The following is a 25507-nucleotide window of genomic DNA, read 5'->3' as shown; positions in this document are numbered from 1 at the left end:
CCTGTCAGAATTTTGAGATTTTCTGCTCTGAACACAATGTAGCTGTTTTTGTTGCCTGTGCCTTTAATGGTAGTTCTCCCCGCCCACAGTTCCCACGTGCCTGCAGAGTGTGCCTTAATTTCCACCTTGGCTGCGTCATTTAAACAGCACAGTGACAGACATGAAGGAGGCAGATCTCAAGTAACGTTTGTGAGAAACACTACAGTATGAACTTCCTCAATGCTTATTATTTGATGTATTAGTTGTTGGTTGCAATGATGAGTCACACACAATGTCGTTACAAAGTTCATACATACAGCATGCGAGTTTAACTTTGTCCTGTTTTTGCATGGCAAACCGGATACACGTTAATATATGCTGCTGTATGGATGTCCATTATGTTAATGTACAAAATAAACCTGATTAAACATCCACAAACCATGATTGAATTGTCTTCTTTTATAATTGTACTGACATGTACAAATATGAAAACTGTAAATCAACAGATTTTCTTGAAAGGGAATAATGATTTGCTATACTGTGCCCACATGTTTGGTGCAGTTGTTGTGCAGAAGGCCTGTTATTGTTAAGTTTAGGCTATGTTTCCTTCTTAATTTTAATTTTCTTTAAAATCTCTAATACCATTACTATCCCTTGTTGCCAGCAAGATAACCAGGGTCCATATGTTCCACTTGGCATAGCATATTTTCCTTTAATAAGAGTTATATATGTGTTGTAAGGGAATAACGGTTTGCTACAGTCTGCTGTTTGCCCACATGCTTGGTGCAGTTGTTGTGCAGAAGGCCATGCTCTATCGAGACAGAAAATGAGGCACAACCAACCCTCTGACTCATCTCACAGAAGAAGCAGACAGCACTCCTTCCCTCTGTTTGCAAGATCCCTGATGCACAGCTCAATGTGGGCCAAGATCAACCTCACTCTCGTTCTTCCATCTCTCCATCTAGCGCTGTGTCAAGACAGCTCTGAGAGCCGGCCCCTCAGCGGGGAGACATTCCTTCACATCTGATGGACTGATAATAGTGGCCCTTTCTTCATTTACTTGACCGGACATGGTCTGCATGCTCTGTTGCACTCTTTCTCTCTTTCCGTCACGCGCACACACACACACGCATGCACACCCCCACCCACGTGCACAGAAATGCGCCGTTCATTCAGGTTGATGCCGTCAGAGGAGGATCTCAGGGGAAGCTAATTAAGTTGAAGGCAGGCCCTGCTGTCTGCTGATGAGCTGCAGAGACTCATACTAGCCAGCATCTGAGTTCTCATAACTCGCCTGCATTATCTACAGCGCAGCCTTCATATAGTTTGGTTCTGCCTGTCAGGAGATTACTGTCTGTCGTTTATGCAGAACTGCCTAAGAGTGGAAGATTATGAAGGGGGAGAGCGAGAGTGAGAGAATGAGAAGATGGATAATTCACTCTGAGCGTTGGATGTGAAAATTTAGATAGTAGCCAGGGGGCGCCATTGAGCATTTCATGATGATTTATCAGTGTATAGCATTACAGTAATGCACCCTGCTTTAATATTTGGGCTGTGTCTGAATTTGCCCCTCGATTGCTTGATTGGAATTATTCCCTCAAAAATGTTATTTACCTCATGAACTATTCTTCTTCATGATGTTTTAAACTTAAACGAGATTCTTTCTTCTTTAAACTAAAATATATGATATCTTAAACAAAAAGAAGATATTTTTAAAAATGCTGGTTGACTTTCTAAGTTCGGCGATCACACTTAAGCCTTGTGTGGTGTTCGTATTTTGGTTACTCAGCCAGTTTTGGCTTTCCAAATTAACACTATCAAACAATTTTATGCTAAATTACTTAACAAATGTTTACTTAATCCCAATTACATGCCATATGCACAGCAAACATGGTTAATGTTTCCCCTTTACCTTTGTTAGATCATACTGATGAATTATTGAGGTTCTTAGGGTTTTTTTTTAATTATTATTATTATTTGATTAATGTTATGAAAAAAATAAAACCCACAGATTTGTTTTTTCGTATTGTTCCCACCATGGTCATGGACATCATCATCAGAAGCTCCTCTCTCTTCCACAATCAACTGCAAGGCCCTCGCAGCAGATACTATTTTGGCCATTTTGATCAGTTGTGAAAAGGAACCACACTGGCAAAGTCTTATTGATAGTAATATGCCCCTAATTCACAGATGGGACAAGGTATGAGAAAACAAAGCTTGGTTCCCGCAAGAGAGAGGGTAAAATGTGCAGGAATGTAAGAGCAGACAGTCTTGATAGTTGAATTTTTAACAAAGTTGCAACTTTGTGCGGGAAGGTTGGGGAAGAAAACAGCGGCACCAGAAAGGAGGAGGACAGAGTGTAGGAACAATGGACCTATACTTTCAAGACTTTTATTAGACCTGGGTCTAGTGGACCCAAACACCTTTTATATAATGTAAATGTGTGGGGGGAGGTACATTATGCGGTCATTGAAAATTAGTTCATATTTATGTTCTTTAAACATGTTATGTTCTTTTCTTTATTTATCTATGTATTTATGTTATGTAAACAGAAGAAAAAAACACATATTTTTGACTGTCTTGGGGTTTGTTATTGGGGTTGTCGAGTCGACTAGTTGCTTACAAAATGTTAGTTTAAACGTTAAAAAAATTTGTTGTGGTGTACATGTAACCAATCACCTGGCACAACGAGAACCTTTACATAACTTTAAATAGCCACTAGCTGTGACACGAAATGTGGCAGACAGAAAAATGTAAATGTCACATTTTAATTCTATAAAACATCTATAGACATTAGTAAAACATTAAATATCAGCTAAAATTAGTTAGCCATTGGGAACTAAATGTAAGAGAAACAAGCATAAATCATCTTTTCCTTCCCTCAATGCTTTCCATGATCACTTTTTTGTTCCTTACCATAACATCTAGTTTATCTAATTAAAAATGTATTTATTTTATTTTTTTTTTTATTTAGTATTAATATCTAATGTGCCTTACAAGCAATACATTCGCAAGCTTAAATGGCACTCTAGGCAAACGATAATAGTTCTGCTCTGACGATGTTCATGCCACTTTTTCACAGACGATAGTGAGGGGTTATGGGGTTATGTGGAGGAAGTGTTGAAAACGAAAGAGAGTGGGGGGGTTGTCTCCATGCCGTCACTAGCAAGATGGCCAATGTTGTCTATGCCTAAATCTGCCACTGCTTTCATGTCCTTATTGGTGAGGTCAATACATTTTGTTCACCTCTACGCTAGATGCGATATAGGTCATAAACTCCTCCCTATTCAAGTAAACAAAGAAAAAGAGAGCAAACTTATGTCAATTTGTACTTATATTGCTTAACTTATTCCTTTCCGTTAGCTTAGTCATTTATTTGCCAGGGGTCACCACAGTAGAATGAACCGTCAACTATTCTGGCATATGTTTTACGCATTACGGCCAATTCAGTTATAGAGCATGTCTTTGGACTGTGGGCGAAACCAGAGCACCCGGAGAAAACCCACATGAACACAGGGAGGACATGCAAACTCCACACAGAAATGCCAACTGGCCTAGCCGGTACTTGAAATTAGCGACTTTCTAGCTGGCTCACTGAGCCATCATGCCAGCTTAACTTCTAGTAATATTTACAGTGACAAACTAGCTAAAAGTTGAGAATCTAAATCTTCATTCATCTCATTTTGAAGGTCCTCTCTCTTCAAATGAGTCAACTTGTTTCAGCTTTTGGGTCTGTTGATTTTTTCCATTTAAGCAATACCTTAGAGAACAACTGAAACAAGCTCTCATCTTCTTCTCTTCTGCAGAGGATGAAGAGAGGGGAAAAAACACAGCAATGATGCGGAAAGGCTCCCTCAGCTTGTGTACGCAAGAGCACTCTTCCTCATCTCATTTTACACTCATATCGTGCTGTTCTCAGCGGCATCCAGATTGCCTGTTGTTTTTCTTTAGCAACTGCAATCAGGCGAGCCTCACATTTTAACCATGTAAAAGACGTCAGTGATCACGTGATCCCAAATTGCTGCTTTTTTACTTTTCAGAAAGGAAGAGCAGCTCCAGTCATCCCCTATTAACATTGAATGTTCCATGCTTGCAGCTGTGCTCTCCTCTTTTATTACAATTTCTCATCCACTGTACATCATCATCATCAATATACTGCAATTTCACCAATTAACATTTCATTAAAGCTATATATCTCCTGGCAATTTAACTTTTATGAGGGGTGGATTTTCATATTTAAAAATAGCTTGTACATTTATTCAAACATGTGAAGTGAATAAATTAACAGAAACAAATTAGTTCAAAACAAATGTAGTAGTTAATAATGCACAAGATTTTACAACATGTTCATCATTTTTAACCCTTGTCTGGTAAGTATATATCTCTGTAACGTCTACCCACATTAGAATTTCAGATTAATATATAAAACTGTAGGAAATAAGAAACAGCTACATTGTGAGATATGATGCCATACTTATGAGAAACAGGCACAAGAACAACAAACTGTAGCATTTTAAACTAATTTTTAAGCAGGTTAATAAAATAAGACCCACCCCTCACTGACAAAGGTCCAGAATTGGTTTGCTCTATGAGCTCATTTACCCCATGTTTGACTTCTATGCTATCATAAATTGTGAAACTAACCAATCAAAGAACGCTTTAAGACCAAGAGGAATCTTCTGTTGGATTATTATTATTATTTATTATTATTATCATTATTATGTTTGAATATTATGTGTGATTTATTCAAATGGAATATACAATATAGAAAGTTGAATGTACTGGCCAAAGTGTTACTTGCATTTAAACTTCAGTTTTTAATTAAAACAAGTTTTAAAAGCCTTAAAAAATAATTTAATTATAGATAATGAAACTTGAAAAAAATAAAAAATAAAGTATCTTTTCACATTTCTTTATTCTACATTTTAGAATTTAAAATGCTAATCTCAACATTATTTTTAAAGCTTTTATATGAAACTTAGTTTAAATGCACATTTATAAATAAACACAAAGTTGTATGGAAAGTAATTTGGCAAGAAATATTTTTGGTACATCAAAAAAATGTGGTTATGATCACAATTCATCAAACTAATCCATGGAAAATTGTGCTTAAAATGTCACAAAGATGCAGTAGTTAAACGTCATAATTAAATAGAAAATTAGGCAAATAATTGCAAAAAGGTTCAGTTTTCCAGAATTAGGAACCACCCCTTTCAATAAGCTGGATAAAAGCCTGGCATGAATGGGTTTATTCATTCATTGATTCATTTTCTTTTCGGTTTAGTCCCTTTATTAATCAGGGGTCACCACAGCAGAATGAACACACTGGATGCCCTTCCAGCCGCAACACATCACTGGGAAACACCCATACACTCTTGCATTCACACACATATACACTACAGCCAATTTAGCTTACTCAATTCACCTGTACCGCATGTCTTTGGACTGTGGGGAAAACTGGAGCACCCGGAGAAAACCCACGCAAACATGGGGAGAACATGCAAACTCCACACTGAAATGCCAACTAACCCAGACTGGGCTCGAACCAGTGACCTTCTTGCAGTGAGGCAATCGTGCTACCCACTGCACCACCATGGCACCCTGAATGGGTTTATTTAGCGATAAAAAAGCTTAACATTTATTGCTGGATGTACATAATGCTGCTAATTAGAAATAATATATTATAATTTAATACAGAAAAATGTGAAAATATTTCATTAGCTCACTAAATGCAGAAAAAAGAAAGCAGACATTTATGGAATACAGTAGACATACTCTGTACGGCTGCACAATATATCGTTTCAGCATCGATATCATAATGAGAACATTCACAATAGTCACATCGTGAGTATAAATACTGTATAAGTTGAGTCTTGTAATTTATTTTGCAAGTGTTGAGGCCTATGATTGTGTGAGGGTTTTAAAAGCCTTCAGGCCTAAGGAATTGTACTGTTTTAACTTTGACAAAATAATAACGATAAATTCTAATGAATTGTTTATAAAACAAAGACTATGCAGTATTATTTTACATCTCATTATTTAATTACTGTATACCTGAATGCAGTTCGACTTCTTGAAAAATAATTAAATGCTGTTTCTATAATTTGTATTTTTTTCTTTATTGAATTTATCTATGCTTGTAAATTGTTTCTTATATTTTATGCATATGCACTACCCTACAGGATCTTCCCAATCAATCTAAAATGATAAATTTACAGTTATTCAACACATCTAGTGAAATTGTATTCATATGGAAATATACGGTACAATCACAGGATAAAAAAATATTGCAATGTTAGATTTTTACAATATTGTGCAGCCTGTCTGTACCTCTTATTACTTGCCTTTTCACCACATACACACTGATCTGAGATTGATTTTTTTTTTTTTTTACAAAATTACAATGCTTAACACAATTGTCCTGGCAAGAAGTTGAAAACAGCCAGTATCTTTTGTAGTTACAGAAAAATAGGCTCTCGCTTAGTGCGCCACCATCTGCAGGGGCGCCAATGAGAGCCCCCCTGCCCGCCTCACCAAGTGTAAAATTAATAATCTCACTGGTTATCTCGGCCACTGCTCAGAGGGGGGTATTAAACATAAACTTTCTCAAGAGGGAATTTTGAAGGGGACACAAATAAGTCAGCTAAATTTGTACTTTTAAGTAACCCCTATGATTTGACAACTGCTCACCAAAGCAGGGCGCAATTTTGTTATGGGAGGCAGGCACTCTAACAAGGACGTTAAACATTGCAGACTCCACCATCTGAAGCAGAGAAAGCCAAATGTAGGCTTCAAGCTGTTGTGTCCGTGCCACTGTAGACACCATTATCCATCAAGCAGGTACATCATTATTTCTAATGTAGTAAATCCATTGAAAAAATATATTGGTGTCATCTCTTTCTTTTTATAAAAGCAGCATCATTGCAAGGAGAAATTTCAAAATGTTTCTTAACCTTAAAAACATTTTGCCCATTTGAGTTTGCATTCATAATTATTCAATAGTATCTGAATGCAGACTAGGATTTGCACGCTGAGACTGCATATCTCAGAGATGCAATGTCAGACACAATGCACTCAATGGAGCAAGTGAGGGCTCTGTGAGGGATAGGGTTAGGTGTGGGTATTAAAAAGCGTTGCATGCAGCTCAGATTGCAACTGCACCGAGTCTGCAACCAGACCAGGGTTTCTGCAGGTTTCATCAAATCAAATTTTTAAGACCCTTTTAAGACCATTATGAATGAAATTTTAGACTTGTACAGGGCTAAACACTAATGATAATTTCTAATGGCCCAGTTGGGCCAAAGGATTTTATTTAATTTTTTTTGCTCGCCACAAAAAAAATTAGTCATTTATTAGCGTCATATTTTAATGTGTCAAAAAAAGAAAACTCTTGTCGCATGCACTACTATCAACATAATATCTCTTTTTTATGTTGTTTAACAATGTTAAAAGTATATTTATTGTGGAGGCAATTACATAAATAATCAAATATTTATATTTTTGGCTTTTGGTTCAAATTGATTGATTATAACTTCTATTGAACTTAATACATTACTGTTATAAAAGCATAAGTTTCATGTCTATTTATAAATTTTATGTCTACCGAACCTTCTGTATGAATGGTGGATAATGAAAAGGGATAATGTGCTCTGTTATTATCATGAGGAACTGTGTAATTTGTTGTAAAATTGTTGTAAGAGTTTTCTTTCCCTGATTTCATTAAGATGGATTGTTGGTGATTTGATGGACGTCGACCCGTTTGGGTAGCTTTACTTGGAAAGAGGATATTTAGGACCTGTTTAAAATTATTTGAGACATACAACACAATATTTTAGTAAATTTAAAACTTTTTAGGGCCAAAAATTTGGTTTTTAAAATTTAAGACAGTTTAAGACCCCGCTGACACCCTGCAGACCCCTCTCCAATTATTCAAAGTATAACACATTGTTATTATCAATCCTCAAGGTGTTAACAACTATTTAGGTTAACAACCCTCATAAATAAAATTAACATTATTCATAGCAAGTGCATAGAAAATATGTATGAGTGTGTCTGTCTTAATATATATAATTTACAGTATTACAGTATCTAAAAAATTACCACAACACAAAACACTGGATGGTGCAACTGACCAGACATTCCTGAAAAGTGTAATAATTTAAGATATAACGTCAGATTTGAGAGATTCTCATATATTAAATTGGAATAGTGAGAAGGGCAATCGTAATAACAAAAAAAAAAACAATTTTAAGACAATTAGGACATTGTAAAGTCACAGTTCAAACACATGCTAAAAATGTATAGAAGAGTCGCCTGAAAATAACAAGCCTGTAAATGAGCAGATTCACAGGTAAAGGAACTTCTGTGCATGGCTTTCATCTTATCTCACAGCTAAAGGTCACTGTACTGGTGCTAAAATTGTACTAAACAGGTCTATAATAGAATATTTTGGAAAATATCAAATCCTAATATGTTTAAAAAAAAAAAAAAAAAGTGATTCACTACTGGGACATTATCCCTGGAGTATTTTATTATCCGCCGCATTTCTGTCAATGCTTCCTGTCCAACAGGGCTCTTTCCTGTTTTCACATCCTACAACTATGTATTCTGAGCCCTCTAACATTTCGAATCTTACGCTCTCATCTTTTTTCATGTTTTGCATGCTTCCTCTGCTCCATCTCTCTGTTCGCTCTCTCCCTCTCTTTTCTGCTAATACCCTGGCGCTCAGCAGGGCCCTGCGCCCCACAGTGTGTCTGCCTGCATCTCACGCTCATTAAGATTAAACATGGGACTCTACCAGTGCACAGGCAGAGCTGTGGGCATGGAGGTAACCCAGGTTCACGAGCTGATTGTGGCAATTATGATTTTATTTTCTAAAGCCCCTCAGGTGCCAAGGGAGCAACACGAGCGTGATTCAGTGTTTAATACAACAGTGTTACTCATGCAAATTCACATATCCCACTCCTAACAAGTGGGTTAAAAAAATCTGTTCTGTTTTCGGTAAAAGCTGCTTGTCTTATTACATCTACATTTTGGCAAATCACAAAGCTTCTGTTTTAAAAGAAATTATAGAAAGAAACATAGCTATTCAAACATTTCAAATTTGGATAATTACTATACTACACAATTAAAAATAATTCTACATTTAATAAATAGCTACTTTAGCTTTATTGTACATTTTTTTCCTTCACTTTCATCAATTGGTTAAGTTTGTTCCTCAACACTGGCTTGCTTGGTTTGAGACTTGTGGAGCTGCACATTGGTGGATTTGCTCTTCAGTGTTTGGGCTTTCAGCAGTGACTTTTAAATTACAATGAAAAAGCCTCCGCTGGGTCAGTTGGCGTTTCTGTGTGAAGTTTGCATGCTCTCCCCGCGTTCGCGTGGGTTTCCCCGGGTGCTACGGTTTCCCTCACAAGTCCAAGGACATGCAGTACAGTTGAATTGGGGAAGCTAAATTCTCTGTAGTGAATGGGTGTGTGTGGATGTTTCCCATAGATAGATTGCAGTTGGAAGGGCATCCGCTGCGTAAAAACATATGCTGGATAAATTGGCGGTTCAGTCTGCTGTGGCAACCCCAGATTATTAAAGGGATAAAGCCGAAAAGAAAATGTTCATGAAACTTTTCAATCATTCCAAAGGACTCTTAGTACCAAAATTGAAAAAAAAAAACATTACATTTTGTAAAAGTTTTTGTTTTTAAAATGTGTCTAAAATGTTGTAAATATTGCAAAAATTCTTGTACAGACTAATAATTTTACTTCAAATAATGTTAATGTATCAGGATGTAGTGAATCGCACTCTTATGAATGGATTATCAGGAGCCTGCCTACACTGTATAGACCATTTTAAGGGATGTAAACAATAAAGATGGTCCTAACACATTTCCTGCTTTACATTTTTAATTTCCATAGCTTTCCAGAATCCTAAAAGTTCCACATGTTGCTAAATAATGTTATGATAGCTATTTTAACATTGAGTTATAATTGAATTGTCTCGTTGCAGTTACTTATTCATTTTCTTGTCGGCTTAGTCTCTTTATTAATCCGGGTTCGCCACAGCGGAATGAACCGCCAACTTATCCAGCACGTTTTTATGCAGCGGATGCCCTTCCAGCCACAACCCATCTCTGGGAAACATCCACACACACATTCACACACACACACTTATACACTACGGACAATTTAGCCTACCTAATTCACCTGTACCGCATGTCTTTAGAGTGTAGGGGAAACCGGAGCACCTGGAGAAAACCCACGAGAATGCAGGGAGAACATGCAAACTCCACACAGAAACCCCAACTGAGCCTAGGTTCGAACCAGCAACCCCAGCAGCCTTCTTGCTGTGAGGCGACAGCACTACATACTGCGCCACTGCATCGCCCTTGTTACAGTTATAAAATGGTCTATTTTTTTGCACTCTGAAATGGATAGTAACTATTGATTTGCATTGTATTAATCATAAAGCACCACAGTTTCACCTTGAATGGCCTGGGGTGAGTAAAATAACAGCAAATGTTTGAAATCTTTACCGAAAGATTCTTTGGACAACCAAAAAAATCATTCTTCTATTGTGCTGCTGCAAAAACACCCCGTGAAACATTTAAAGGCAGCATACCAAATCCCCATGGTTCAAAAAAATGCTTATTCTCTTTTGGGTTTTAGGTCTACAAATTGAACAACTCTGTGAGAATGAAATGTGTTCACAAGCCCATGCTGACGCATTTCTGAGCTTGAAAAAGGGATGTTAAAACTCCGCACCATCTCAGTGATCCTGCGTTGGGCTGTCGGCGCAAATCCGCCTCCCTTCACAGACAACTCACTATTCATTATGCATCTAGGGAGGAGTGGGGTGTGGGGGGGTGGTCTCGTCTCAGCGTAATAATATCTCATGCTTGGTTAGAAGGCTGCTGCATAATTAGAGGTGGGAAAACTGATGGATGGGGGAGCGGGGTGGTGTGATGCTGAGCGCTGTGACCCCGCTGACCTTGTTATCATTATGGGTGGCAGGGTTGACCAGTCCAGCCCCTGCTTCAGCAAGCAGCTGTTGCCTTTAATGGCATCATTTGCTCTTCACCTTGTCACCCCCTCTACCTTGCTCTCTCTAACTCTCTCTCCGTCTCGCTGGTAGTATCTCGTCTCGTGGTCAAGGGCAGTTGAGAGCATGCCAAATCTGACTGGCAGCCTCATCAAGGTGAGGACTCCGATGGTTATCGAGAATACCACCAACTGAGGAGGATACTTCTGAAAACGTTATAGGAAAATACCAACAAGACTGACTCTTCATAAACAGTTACAAAGAAATTTTGTCCACAATTATACACGATTGCAAAATAAACCATTATATATAAAGCTAATACAGTGGCCTCCAAAATATGTCAATTTTTAAAGACATGATTAACCTAACTAAACAGGTTGCAATTAAAAAAAAAAAAAGTGTCACAATCAAGTAATAAATAAATGCAAATAGTTTGAAGTTAATCTCCTAGGAAATTAGCATAACTTTATTAATCTATTAAAATCATCTATATCTGAGAGAAATCTGAGAGATATTCCATCCTCTTATGTAACAATGACATTTCAGGCATATGGAAAGAAAGAAAGAAAGAAAGAAAGAAAGAAAGAAAGAAAGAAAGAAAGAAAGAAAGAAAGAAAGAAAGAAAGAAAGAAAGAAAGAAAGAAGCAAATGCACAAAAAGTAATAAAAAAATATAGAAAGAAATGTAGAAATATAGAATACACAATCTACATTGTAAAAGCGCTATACAAATAAAGCTGAATTGAATTGAATTGAAAAATGTAAATAAAAAGAATTCTATATATAATACCTCATAATGACAATGTGAAAAAAGTGTGATTTTTGAAAATTGTTGCAAATTTATAGAAGATAAAAAACTTGAAAAATCACGTTCATAAGTATTCACAGCCTTTATGCAATACTTTGTTGATGCACCTTTGGCAGCAATTACAGCCTCAAGTCTTTTTGAATATGATACCACAAGCTTGGCACACCTGTCTTTGGGAGTTTTTGCCTATTCCTCTTTGCAGTACCCTTTCAAGCTCTATCAGGTTGGATGGGTAGTGATGGTGTACAGCCATTTTCAGATCTCTCCAGAGATGTTCAATAGGATTTAGGTCTGGGCCCTGGCTGGGCCACTCAAGAACATTTACTGAGTTGTTGTGAAGCCACTCCATTGATATTTTGGCGGTGTGCTTTGGGTTATTGTCCTGCTGAAGATAAACCATTGCCCAAGTCTGAGGTTGAGAGCACTCTGAACCAGGATTTCATTCAGGATGTCTCTGTACATTGCTGCATTCATCTTTCCCTCTATCCTGACTAGTCTTCCAGTTCCTGCTGCTGAAAAACATCCACACAACATAATGCTGCCACCACCATGCTTCACTGTAGGGATGGTATTAGCCTGGTGATGAGCGGTAATTTTCTCCAAACGTAACGCCTGGCATTCACTCCAAAGAGTTCAATTTAATCTCATCAGACCAGAGAATTTTGTTTTTAAGCTCCGTCCCAAATCGCATACTTATGCACTATTCTACGCCATTTTGTAGTATAAATAGTAGTGCGTTCACACTGAAAACTCTAAAAATAATAAGTGTACTTTAATTACCCGGATGATGCACTCATTCAGCCACTAAAATGAAGTGTGTTATGATGGACACTTCAAGCACTCAACGACCGCAGTTTTGCTCACATAACGGAAGGGGCGGAGCTATCGGACGCACATGTTGGATAACTTTATTTATTTTGGATGGTGAAAGCAAAATTCTCCTACAAGAGTGATTATAGCGCCTCCAAATGGTGAATGCGGTTATACTCATGGCAGGCATTATTTGATTGTTTGTTCATTTATTTCACTGATTTGGCGACAGTCAAACGTCATCAGGGTAACGGTTTGAATTTCCGCTTAGTAAAAAAAAACATTATTGTGCCATTTGGGACAACACTACATACATATACTATGCTGTTAAGTGTGTAAGTGCATAAGTACATAGTGCATGAGTGCATAGTGTATAGTGTGCCATTTGGGACGCAGCTTTACTGTTTTATGCTTTTTCAAATCATATCTAATTAACTGAATGTACCACAGGTGAACTCCAATTAAGCTGCTGTAACATCTTAAGAATGATCAGTGGAAACAGAATGTACCTGAGCTCAATTTAGAGCTTCACGGCCAAGGCCGTGAATACTAATGTACATGTGATTTTTCAGGTTATTATTATAAATTTGCAACAATTTCAAAAAAATTTTTTTTTACATTCTCATTATGGGGTATTGTGTGAATTTTGAGGAAATAAATGCATTTCATCTATTTTGGAATAAGGCTGTAACGAAACAATTTGGAAAAAGTGAAGCGCTATGAAGACTTTCCGAATGCACTGTACAGAAGAAAGAAAGAAAGAAAGAAAGAAAGAAAGAAAGAAAGAAAGAAAGAAAGAAAGAAAGAAAGAAAGAAAGAAAACAAAAAAATAATAGAGAAAGAAAGAAAGATTCTCTTAATGATCTAACAACTTTTTTGGTGCAAAGAAGTGTGACAAAGACACAGATGTTCTCCCTTTTGTTTTTCTCTTCTCAAATGCAAAAAAAAACAAAAAATTACTCGTAAAGCTGCTTGCCGAAAGTATCATTAAAAATCCAGCGAGTCTGCCTCGCTTCCGTCACATGTGAGGAGGTGCAGCGGCCGAGCACGTGATGGAGAACTTTAGCTTTAAGAGAATGAATCTCCTGCTGTGGGATTAAATTGAGTTCTCTGGTAGCTTGATGAGTCAGTCTCATACGCACACAGTCTGAGGCAGCCTGAAGGCCAGGCGACGCGGCAGACTCTCCTGAGCTCACTGATTTTAAGTGGCAGTTCAGAGCATGGCCATCTGCACTATTTGGGTCAAGGACTTTGCGTTTTAACGTGCATTTAAGACGATGCGGTGCTTATCAAACGCTGGCTATGCTGGTGTATCTCAGTTGTGGTGAGGGTTTGGGAAAGCTCCTAAAGCAGGTGTAGTGTCTGAGAGACAGGGAGGGTGGATAGAGAGAGAGAGAGAATGAGAATGAAAACTGCAGTGCCGCAGTGCTGGAGCTCACCTTGTCAAGCCCCTCTCTCTGCGGGCAGGTCTTGCCCTTCCAAACAGCAGACCACCAGGTGGGCGTCTGAAGCATGCAGAACTATCCTCGCCTGTTAAAGGCAAAGACACTGCAGGTGAATGGGGTAAAATTAAAACTAATAGTTATCATCATACTTTCCTTGTCAATCGACTATATTAAGAATTGCAAACACGTTTTGTGTCTCATATTTTTCAAAAATTATCTTTAAATATGCAAATGAAGCATCATTTCAATAAAAATTGGCTAATTTGAATATTTTGTAAAACCCAAAATTTTAATATTGCATGAAGTCAGGTTCAAAATTGAGGTTTAATATTTCTGAATATATTAGAGTCAAAGTTTTTTCAAGGTTTTTCATTTGAGGGTTTTTTCCCACTCCATAATTCAAAATTTTCAAATAGGCAGAATTAGAAATATATTTTCACATTTTTTATAGGATAAAATGTTCTGTTTGAACAGGCAAATTATGTATGAACAAACATACACCTCTGTGAAAACTTTCAGAATATGGATATAAATAAATTAGATTCATAACATTTTAAAAGAAAGCCAAGCATCTCAGAATTGACAGGTGCATCACTAAAAATATTATTTTTAAAAAGTGATTTTGACTGTGTCTTGCCTTTAAAATTGAATTTATACAGATTCAAGCTCAATACACTGAATATTTGTGGAATAATATCAATACCACAGAAATGATTTAGATTTGTAATGTTAAAATGGAAGTTACAGAAAGGCAGTTACAAGTGTAGCAAATGGGGCCAATTTTCAAAGGACTTAATGATGCATTGTAACAGATGTAGGGAGATCATTTCTTCCATATTGTGAAGTGCAATCAAGGGGAATAGATTTTTGGGGGAAAATACATGGGAGTTAGTTCTGGTTGTTACAGAAAGATCTTGAATGCAAAAATATAATCTGAATAGAGTAAAAAATGTAAATGATTATTTATGCTAATTTTATTTAAAACATTTCTGAGAACATACGTAGACAAATAAAGTAGCATTCTTTGTTGCAAGTGTAATTGGTTAGGTGATTATTTTTCATTCAAAGTCATGTTTGCTGCACGTAGTAGGCTTTGTTACGTGAGAGGGAAATGTAAAATATACTAACTCAGTTCCTGGAGGGCCACAGCTCTACACAGTTTAGTTCCAACCCTAATTAAACAGCTGAACAAACTAATTGAGATAGGTGTGTTGAAGCAGTGCTGGAACTACACTCTGCAGGACTTCGATCCCTTTTTGTTAGGACCAAAATGTTACACAAATACAATGGTTAAAGTATGTTAACAGCATAACCATGGTTCATTTAACAATTACCACAGTATTGTGGTTTAACTTGTGGTAACAATATAAATCAACAGCATTTTGATAATGGAGACTTCATAAATGTTTAAAATTGTGTTCAAATTCTGCTAAATATTCTGGCACCCTTTTCGCCTCTAGTTACATCGTCCATACAAACACTGTAACTTTGCCCCAAAATTAGGCATGTGTGCATACCTTCAAACTAGCATGGTAAATCCGTCACTTATGGTAAATTAACTGGTGCTGCTAACCGGTAGCTGATCTGCTTAGGTAGCACACGATAAACCCGTGTAACGCCCTCTGTTGGTACAAATGATGCATGTACGTTTGCTCAGGTAACTAGCAGGGGTATGTAGGCAGGTTGGGCTTTGCATTGTCTTTTTAAAGTGGGTTCATTCATTGGCACATAAAATGGGCACATGACACCAAAATCTGACTTCCATCTGGACGCCATATTTTACAATGAGTAGGCTATTTGAACGTTTACAGCTCCCCTTGGAATTTAAATAATAAATATTTCCTAATTTTCCCTTAAATCGTACTTAAGTTGTTTGTCTTTACTGTACTCGTTGCAGTAGCTTCTCGTCGAGCTCACCGGGGTTAGTTTGCTCCATATGTTTACTTCTCTCGGGTGTTTCTTCTCCCCTCCACTATTTTGCAGCCTCTGATTCCAGGAGCTTCAAAGAGGAACAAAATAAACACAAACGCAAACTTCCCTCTTCACATTACTGCATCACAACAAGAAGCGGCGAGGGTTTGTGACAGAATCTTCTCTGTCTTTATCGCAGGAGATATCAAACAGTCAGACTAGTTCTGAGGCAGCAGTTAGTTAGGCTGATGCCGCTCCAGACAGCTGTCATAGAAACAGATGTCTGTTCGGTTACAAGCTGCAGCTTTGCTCCTGTGGTAACGGCTTGCCGGTGCCTTTGATTGTGACTCGCTGTGCCTGCTCCGAATGTGGCTTCCATTGAAGTCCCTGCACAAAGAGGCCTCATCGTGTGATTGTTGGATTCATTAGTGGAAATTCCCCTACACTTCCTTCCAGATTTGAGGGCCCGAGTCAGCTGTGACATGATTTTTGAAGAGAGCACAGACCAGATGTGCTGTAATGATGGGGTGTTTTTTTTTTTTTTTTTTTTTTTGGTGTGCCTCCTTCCCTTAATCTCCAACAAATTATCACCGAGTCTGATTATCAAACGGCTTTCAGATGATATTTAAACGTCACCAGTTGGAACAGCTTACTTCCATAAATATTAAAAAACAAGCCAATCTACATTCCTCGAGACAGTTAACAGCTTCATATCCCCAAAATACTTCCAAGGACTTACTTGAAGCTTTGAAAGGTTACAAGCACTAAATCCTCATTGTTTTCACCAGACAAGGACAAACGGAGTCTTCTGACCTATAACTGTTGTTCGTACATTCTGCTCTGAAGGTCTTGGATCTCAGCGGGAATTCAGAGGAGCCGAGTCCTGCAAGCGAAGGTCAGGACAGACTGTGCTGAAGCCCTGATGTTGATATTCTCACCTCGGTTTATTGCATGAAAGAGAAGAAGCCTTCATTCCTTCTCAGCCTGCTGTGCAGGTTATCTGTATTTAAGACAACACTCAAGACTTTGTCTAGACACCGGCTTAAAGCAGAGACTTGAACAGGACTGCTATATAAATCTTGGGGAAAATAACAACAGAAAGACAATATATGAAATTCTGAACATGCACCACAAGCTAGGGCTGTCAGGCTTCTAACTTAGGATATATCCGCTCCCTATGTCAAAAGTTTTACTTTACTCATTTATTCATCCTCAACTAAGTGGTTATAAACATTTGAATTTCTTTATTCTGTTGAACACAAAAGAAAATATTTTAAAGAAAGCTGAAATTCTGTAACATTGACATTAACAGTAGAAGAAACTGCTATGGAATTCAATAGTTACAGGTTTTTAGCTTTCCTCAAAATACCTTAATATGTTATTCTTAAAAGTCTCCCTAAGTTAAAGGAGAGTAAATGATGACAGAATTTAAACATTTTAGGTGAACTTTACTTTTAAGGTAGAATACACTTTTAAATCCTTCTGTGCAAATAAATCTGTGAGGTTTAAATGTTCATTTTAGAGCAAAATCAGATGATACTGGATAAAGTCATCCTCAGCGATAAGAAAAGGCTCTTGTCTAAAAGGCTTAATTAGAATATCCATTAGGTTTTTAGTAAGCAAATTCCAATTGCAAAATTCAAATTACCTAAAAGCATAGCTATATTTTTAAATCCATCTGCTTTGTAGTCCATCAAGTCTTTTTGCGTGAACTGCAGTGACACCTACTGTTAGTGTCGAGGCTTTTCAGCATAACTGCTCTTGTGAACGTATCACAACTGAAAAAACCTTCTGATAATATGAAAAAGATGATGCATTCAAACTTAACATAAGAATCAATAATACATTATGGTGACAGTATTAATCACTTTCAAAACTAATAGCAGCACATCTGTAATACACGCTAAAATAAAAATCCAAGTGGTTATAGGCAGCAACAGTATCTGAGATGGAAAAAATAAGTACCAGGAATCAATATCATGGACAAAATAAAGCACAATTTAATTGACAAAACAATCAAAAAACACAAACGTTTCAGATAAGCTTAGCTTTTTGGAAAAAAAGATGACACGTGTCTAGTGTTGTCTGCAACATTACAGCACTAGCACAAAAAAACTGAAAAAGTGCATTAACAAGAAGGTAAACAAACCTGTCCTAGCCACCTAAATTAGTTTATTATTATTATAAAAAGATGTCAGTAGCAGCAGCCTAACAAGTGGGTTTTGCAGCTCCCTCTCTAGACAGTCTGTCTGCCTCCTCATTGCCTGTATATCCAGCGTGACCTGGAATGTGCATCTAGAAATGAAAAATAAGACGGATGGTACATTTATTTATTTGCAGTTATTTCACAGACCATACAAGACATTTGTTTTAATGCATAACAGTATGTTATCAATAAAAACATAAAGAAGCATGCAGAAAGAGTTCTGATGTTTGAGACACTGTCCTAAAAATGTTCTAACCAGTGGTGTAAAGTACCAAAATAAACAAATACTCAAACTACTGTAATTGGGTAGTTGTTCTCAGGAATTGTAATTTACTAAGTAGTTTAAAAAATGTGTATTTTTACTTTCCCTTGAGTACATTTTTAGAGCTGTATCAGTACTTTAACTCCAATACCTTCCTTTAACATGTAGTCACTATTTCTTTATTGTCCATGGTGGTGGGCTAGAGTAGAAAAATCCGTCCTGTGAATCCTTTCCAATCAAATTACACAAAATAAATCACATCTAAACATACTAAACTACCTCAAGACATGGGCGCTTTATAAATGCAGCAAACCTTTTGGAAGCATTAAAAATGTCCAAGACGATGTCTAAAGTCTTTACACGCAATGACCCAGAGACTTTTTATAGACTGCATGTCACCGATGAGAAAATGAAGGATGTAGACTGTATGATGACTAAAAATCGTCAAACAGTCTTAAACAATCATTAAATGGAACGAATGAAGAATGGAAGGACAGACGATCTCCGTGTAATTCTCACTACCGTGTAATTCTCACTACTCTTGAGTACTTTTAAAAGGGCCACTTTTTCACGTCATCATATGTTCTCGCGATCTTTTGCTTCGTATGAGATCGATGATCGTGACTGCTGTAGTTATTCCATTTGTGTTATTTCTTGGTATTTATCTTCAGGAAATCACTAAAGGCATATATTATGTTATAACAATATAATTGGGCAATAAGATCGTAACTGTACTGTGCGTTTACACCATGGCCATATTCATCTATGTAAACACAGAAAAACAACAATAGCATTCTAGCAGACACTGTAAGGAGCTCATTCTTAGCTACTAGACTTTTCTGACAGGGTATTCCAGTGTCATCAGGAACAGAATGTTGTGGGACTGCTATACAGGAGTTATTATTAGGGACTACAGATAGCGAAATTTAGCGGTTTTTGCCATTTGCTTGAACTGCAATTCTGCAGATTAAATGTTTTTTGTGACAAGCATTTGTGAGACATTTCATTATTGATGAACAGTGATGAACTGACAAATGTAGAGCTGCATCTTTAAATAAAAATAAAAAAGAATATTTATACACCAAGGTTGGGACACTATACTTATAATACACAATGAAAAGCAGAAACTGGTTAGCCATGGTTAGTCAGATAAACCTACCCATACAACATCAAGTTCTGCATTTAGTTTATCCAGCTGTTGAAAGTCGTCCTTGTTGATTATGACCCCACCACTTTTAAGTCTCCAGCCATTAGACTTCCAGGTCTTTACCCAACTTGTGACACCTTTGACAAGCCAAAAAATAAAAAATAAATAAACAGTGCACCACAAGAAACTCAAAGACTGAATGGGAGTTTTATATATATATATATATATATATATATATATATATATATATATATATATATATATATATATATATATATTATATTATATATATATATATATATATATATATATATATATATATATATATATATTAATATATATATATATATATATATATATATATATATATTATATATATATATATATATATATATATATATATATATATATATATATATATATATATATATATATATACATTATATATATATATATATATATATATATATTATATATATATATATATATATATATATATTATATATATATATATATATATATATATATATATATATATATATTATATATATATATATATATATATACATTATATATATATATATATATATATATATATATATATTATTTATGATCAGTATTCATTTATATATATTAAAAAGTGCTGGTCAGATTAAGCAGGTTGTTTTATTTTTATAAAAACCTATTTTTTACACTGATTATTACATTATTTCTATGATATTTTATTTATTGAATTACATTAAAGTACTTTAATGACACTTGTATTAAATAATTTTTAAAAAATCACTTTAATAATTTGTTGCAAGCACTAAAATATTATCTCATCTTCAATTCACTGTAAAAATTTGCAGCAATTAATTATTAATAATTACTCTATATTTCACAACTTTATAACAATATTTCTACTTAAATATCAAAGTTAATTAATCATATCACTTTGTCATGCATAAACACTGACTTTAACATAAAACACCACGTTAATACATATTCTAATGCTGAATTTTAAGTTTCTGAAAAAAAAGGAAAAAAAATTTTAATAAATAAATAATAATAATGATAATAATAATAATAATTTTAAAAAATCACAGCAATCTTTTACAGTGTAAATGGACAGACAAAAAAGCAGGGAGTGTATACCATTAATAGTGAACTTGCTGTCCGTGTATAGCACAACCTTTTTAAAATTCATTTCCTTGGCTTGCTCAAGTGCCTTGCAAGCAGCCTGTGATGAAACAAGTAATGATATTTTTATCAACAGCAGCGTACAGGAACAAATACTGTATGAGAACACCTCACTATTCTTACCTGTAATTCTGCTCTTTGGTTGGTCTGCCTCCCTGGAAGCCTCTCAGCCACATTACTGAGCAAACAATTAGAAGTTAAATCAATTTAAAATAAAACATTGACAATAAAAAAGTATTTCATTATTAATACATTTTTGCTGTTAAGTGATGATTTACCGTGGATGATCTCGACCCCAATATACACCAATTCCTGCACGTGCTCCATGTTTACCATTGCCTGAGCAGCAGCCATCAGTGTACACCACTACAGCATCACCTGAAAAACATTACAAAAGAGGCTATTTCATTTTACTTTGGCCAAAAGTTTGCAATTAAAAACCTTACAATGTCATAATTGGTTTACTATGTGTAATAAAGTTTTGAATAACAATTTAATCCACTTTACCCTTTCTAAAATAATAGATATCAGCACGATATAGTGCATGTACAGTTGAAACCAGAAGTCTACATACACTGTATAAAAAGGAACATAACCATTAAAAAAGTCAGATGTTAATGTGACTAAACTTTATCTTATTTAGGTAAAGTTAGAATTATCAAATTTGTTTCTGTTATGCTTAATAGCAGAATAATGAGATATATTTTTTGAGAAATTGTTATAACTTTTCTTGAAAGTCAAGTTTACAAACAATAAGATTATTATGCCCCTCAAAAAGCTCGATGTTGTCAAGGTTTTGAAAGATTCTGATTGACTAATTTAATAATAAACATTTGAGTTAATTGGAGGTACAACTGTAGAATAGAATCCTTGTGTGATAACATGGAAAAATTAACAAGCCAGAATCAACAAAAAAGCCAGATTAAAATTTACTAAAGTACACTGGGAAAAAGAATCTTTGGAGACATGCCCTGTGGTCTGATGGAACTAAGATTGAACTGTTCAGCCATAATGACCAGAGTTACATTTGGAGGACAAAGGGAAAAGCTTACAAGCCTAGGAACACCATCCCAACTGTAAAGTATGGGGTGGCAGCATCATGTTTTGATGTCATGATGTCATGTCATGACTGGTCCACTTGACAGCATAGATGGCATCATGAAGAAAGAACATTACGTAGAAATACTGAAGCAACATCTCAAGACATCAGCCAGAAAATTAAAACTTGGCCACAAATGGGTTTTCCATGACCCTAAGCATACTGCCAAATTAGTTAAAATGTGCTTTAAGGACAACAGAGTGAATGTTTTGAAGTGGCCATCACAAAGCCCTGCACTCAATCCTGTAGAAAATGTGTGGGCAGAGTTGAAAAAGCTTGTGCGAGCAAGACAGCCAACAAATCTGACTCCGTTACACCAATTCTGTCAGGAGGAATGAGCCAAAATTCAAACTATTGTGAAAAGCTTTGGAAGGATACCCTAAACATTTGACCAATATTATACAGCTTAAAAGCAAAGCTAAAAAATACCAAGGAAATGTAAGTAAACTTTTGACTGTCTAGAAACTTTTCTATTTTCTAATTATTCTGGTATTTAGCAAATGTAAATGATTTAGGTAATCCTAACAGCTAAAATAGTAAACGTTTAGTATGATTTACCATCAGATGTTATTAAAAAAAATGGTTATGTTTCTTTTTTTAGAGTGCATGTAAACTTCTGTTTTCAACTGAATGTTACCCATGTATGTAAATCCATCACTGCTAGTTGTTCCGGTCTTTGGCTGTGGGACCTCAATGAGCTTTACTCGTTTCGGACAGGACGGTCCTTCATCCTCAGTCTCATCATGGGTCCTTTTACTTCCAAAAGACACAGCCATTGAGGAACAAGGCACATTTCTAGGAGGCAGAACCTCTAATTCACATCCTTAAATGCAAAAAAATATATATAAATTAGATATCACTTGCAGTACATTACTGAATGTTTTAGCACACTATCAATACTGTATATGAATACAACTTATCTGGTAATTATGGAATATTACTTGCATGTGTTGGTTTAAAATGTAGATTGACTACAGCTTTTCATATGATCTTTATAAATAGTCAATGCAGATATTTTGATCCATTTTAATTTATGATGTATATTTTAAAGAGACCATCGGCATGATATTAATCACCAAATCTTTTAATAAAATTCTAAAGGAAATTGTGTGTAATTAATTAAGTAAGTTGAGCCACTTCAAAGAAGGCCCTGTTTACGCTTGGTATCAAGAATCAATTTTTGTCAAATCAATTACAGACACTAAATACAGGTGCAAATACAAAACATCCATATCCGAAAGAAAATAGCCATTCATATGCAAACTACACAGTTATTTTACAATATTAGATTGAAAGTTTAGAAAATACCCATATGAATACCTGTCGAATGTCTACAGACCCTCCCCTCAAAATAAAAAACAAAAATACCCAATAAAATTCGAGAAATTGATCAGAAATGGACAAAAGCTTTTTCTATAGGAAAATACAAATGTTTCTGACATGTTTAGAATAGATTCTTTAACATGAGTCCTATAAAGATGAACCAATCAAAAAATGCTAAATGTGGTCCACATTAAATAAAAAATATTGTAAACCGACCCTTTTCCACAAGACGATGATAACGCATTTAACATTAATCATCTTCATAAATAATATTTGAATATTTTGATTGTTAAATAAACACAAGTACATTTATAAACCTAAACTTTGTATTTTATCATCTTGCAATCAAATTACAAAAAAATAGTTAACGCTTAAGCAAGTAGTTTCTAATGCAGCGTCTATGGCCGGGAGAGTCAATTTTACATTGTTTTCTCCTCTGGCTGCTGTTATCACATTTTTTTTCTTCTGAAAGTTGTGATAACATTATTGTGAAGTTATTTCAGCTAATTGAAATTCCTACTCTCCCATTCACTGCTCTCTAGGTTAACCCAATTATGGCGACTTGCGCTTCTGAGAAACCCAGAAATGTGAAAAGAGTCCATAAAAATGAAAACATATTTGAGGAAATGAAATACTTCATTTAGCAGCAAAAACATTGACATGTAGACAACTAAAAAACTCTTCCAGGCCTCAGCTACAACATCTGAGGCCAAAGATAACATTTAGTATCAAACAGCCAAATAAAACCAAACTTGTTGCAATTATACATAGGCTTGTGTAGGAAAAGCTGAACTTAGATCATGGAAATGGGCATAAAAGCGTACCGACTCATACTGTACCGGATCACTCAGTGGAAACGGGTCATTACTGACAACTTGTTTCAGGCAATTAGAGTAGGTTCTTTAACTGGAAGGCAATAACTCAATGTATCATGCATTTTGACCTTTAATGTTGCAGAGCTTTTACATTCACACACTACAACAAGGTCATATCTGATAAAGCACAATGAGCCACTTTAATATCTGTGAGGGTGGATACATATTTGTGATGAGATATTCCTGATATATGACACATTTGCTATCTAAAAGGATTGTAGGTCGCACCCATCTCTTCTGGATTCTTCTTCTTATACACCTAAAAAACCTTATAATGTATTTTTATGAACTGTCTCAGTATAGTAAATCTGTCATTAAAAGAAAAGTAACAGCCTTGATATTACCATTTGCTCCCGCAGAGGATGATGCATCGGAATGGCTCCTCACAAAGTCCAAAGCATCCTGTTCGGAGGCAAACTTCTTAAAACTTGCAGAAGGGAATTTATCCACTTGATGTTTACATTCCTCCCTGTAATAAACATGCGATATATAGTCACGCAATGCAACACGCGTCAATAATACTAGTAAATAGAGCATATGGCTACACAGCTTAAGGCTCACCATGTCTGATACACTCCGGGTTTAAATCCTTTCCTCACAGCGTAGAAAAAGTTTCCCTTCTTGCCCATCTCTTCTGCGGCGTTGCATAGAGTTCTGCGTACGACATTCAAAAAGCCAGGCAATCTCAGCATAACTTGGTCTCTTGCTCAGCGCAGAGAAAACATTATAGCATCCATTTTACGTGGGATTTCATGTCAGCCATTATAATATCAACCTGACAGAAACGTAATGGATTTAGTTGATATGAGTTTCTGAAACATGTGTGCACCTCCTACCTCTAAGCTAGCGGTCAGCTGACAAACGACTGCTTCTTCTTGCGTTATTGCTTTTTTCTTGGAGCATTTGCGCCACCAACTGAAGTGGAGTAGACCCTGAGATAACACAATAAAAACAGCTTTTAAATCTCATTATATTTAAGTCATTAATTAGCAGAGCAGAGGCGTAATAGACCATATATAAATATGTGGTCTAAAGACAAAACCGCTATTTAGGGATTCGAAAACATACAGTACAGATCGATTCACTAAGATATGACTCTTAAGAGCCGACTCTTTTTAGGGAAACAAACAAACGGCTTTGTTTGATTGTTTCGTTGTTCGAAATAAATGACTCGATTGAACCGATTTTAGTGAGTCAAACAATGCAGTCCAAGGTAAACGAGCAGTATTTTTATTTCTAGTCAATTATCAGTGAAATACATATTAAACCACAATATTAAAAGCATACATTTAAGAGGTTTAACAGCTTTCTGTTTCTAGACCACAGACTAAGTAAATAAACGTTGAAATGGTATTTAAGTAAAGTTTGCTTGTCTGAAAATGCTAAACTGGGGTTTACTTTATTATACATTTCCAATAATAACATGT

General features: G+C 35.8%; 1 protein-coding gene and 1 long non-coding RNA gene across 7 annotated transcripts in view; both read right to left on the bottom strand.

The window, feature by feature from the left end:
* LOC147832242 (uncharacterized) overlaps positions 1-16544 on the bottom strand; it is a 43969-nt gene extending 27425 nt beyond the window's left edge. Inside the window, exons 1-2 of one of the 3 annotated variants that reach the window (XR_015518534.1) lie at positions 15940-16544; positions 14070-14160 (exon numbers count right to left, since the gene is read on the bottom strand). This is a non-coding gene — a long non-coding RNA (uncharacterized LOC147832242). The remainder of the gene's footprint in view (positions 1-14069; positions 14161-15939) is intronic. The other 2 variants (XR_015518533.1, XR_015518532.1) reach the window with 2 other exon arrangements.
* A 1419-nt stretch (positions 16545-17963) lies between these two features.
* Positions 17964-24947, bottom strand: rnaseh1 (ribonuclease H1). Of its 4 annotated transcripts, NM_001285828.1 has the most exons (9): positions 24917-24947; positions 24642-24734; positions 24425-24549; positions 22520-22705; positions 21062-21161; positions 20907-20961; positions 20739-20823; positions 19614-19738; positions 17964-18281 (listed from the first exon to the last, which is right to left on the bottom strand). In NM_001285828.1, the coding sequence occupies exons 2-9, from the start codon at positions 24707-24709 to the stop codon at positions 18195-18197; spliced, it is 831 nt and encodes a 276-aa protein (NP_001272757.1). In that variant the 5' UTR covers positions 24710-24734; positions 24917-24947; the 3' UTR covers positions 17964-18194. The 4 variants fall into 4 exon arrangements, with proteins under 4 accessions (NP_001272757.1, NP_001002659.2, XP_087152731.1 ...); NM_001002659.2 differs by having other exon boundaries at positions 24642-24947; XM_087296605.1 differs by lacking the exon at positions 22520-22705.
* Between the last annotated feature and the right edge of the window lie 560 nt (positions 24948-25507).

The sequence above is a fragment of the Danio rerio genome, chromosome 20 (assembly GCF_052040795.2).
Source record: "Danio rerio strain M-AB ecotype USA chromosome 20, GRCz13ab, whole genome shotgun sequence".
In the NCBI taxonomy this organism is placed as follows: domain Eukaryota; kingdom Metazoa; phylum Chordata; class Actinopteri; order Cypriniformes; family Danionidae; genus Danio; species Danio rerio.
This window is presented reverse-complemented; position numbering and strand designations above follow the sequence as displayed.

Excerpts from the sequence above, each read along its gene's own strand:
- rnaseh1 (NM_001002659.2), bottom strand. The coding sequence starts at position 24,772 with ATGCTGAGATTGCCTGGCTTTTTGAATGTCGTACGCAGAACTCTATGC. Across the intron at positions 24,550-24,641 it reads CCCGGAGTGTATCAGACATG|GGAGGAATGTAAACATCAAG; the intron begins GTGAGCCTTAAG and ends TGTTTATTACAG. Across the intron at positions 22,706-24,424 it reads ATCCTCTGCGGGAGCAAATG|GATGTGAATTAGAGGTTCTG; the intron begins GTAATATCAAGG and ends TTTGCATTTAAG.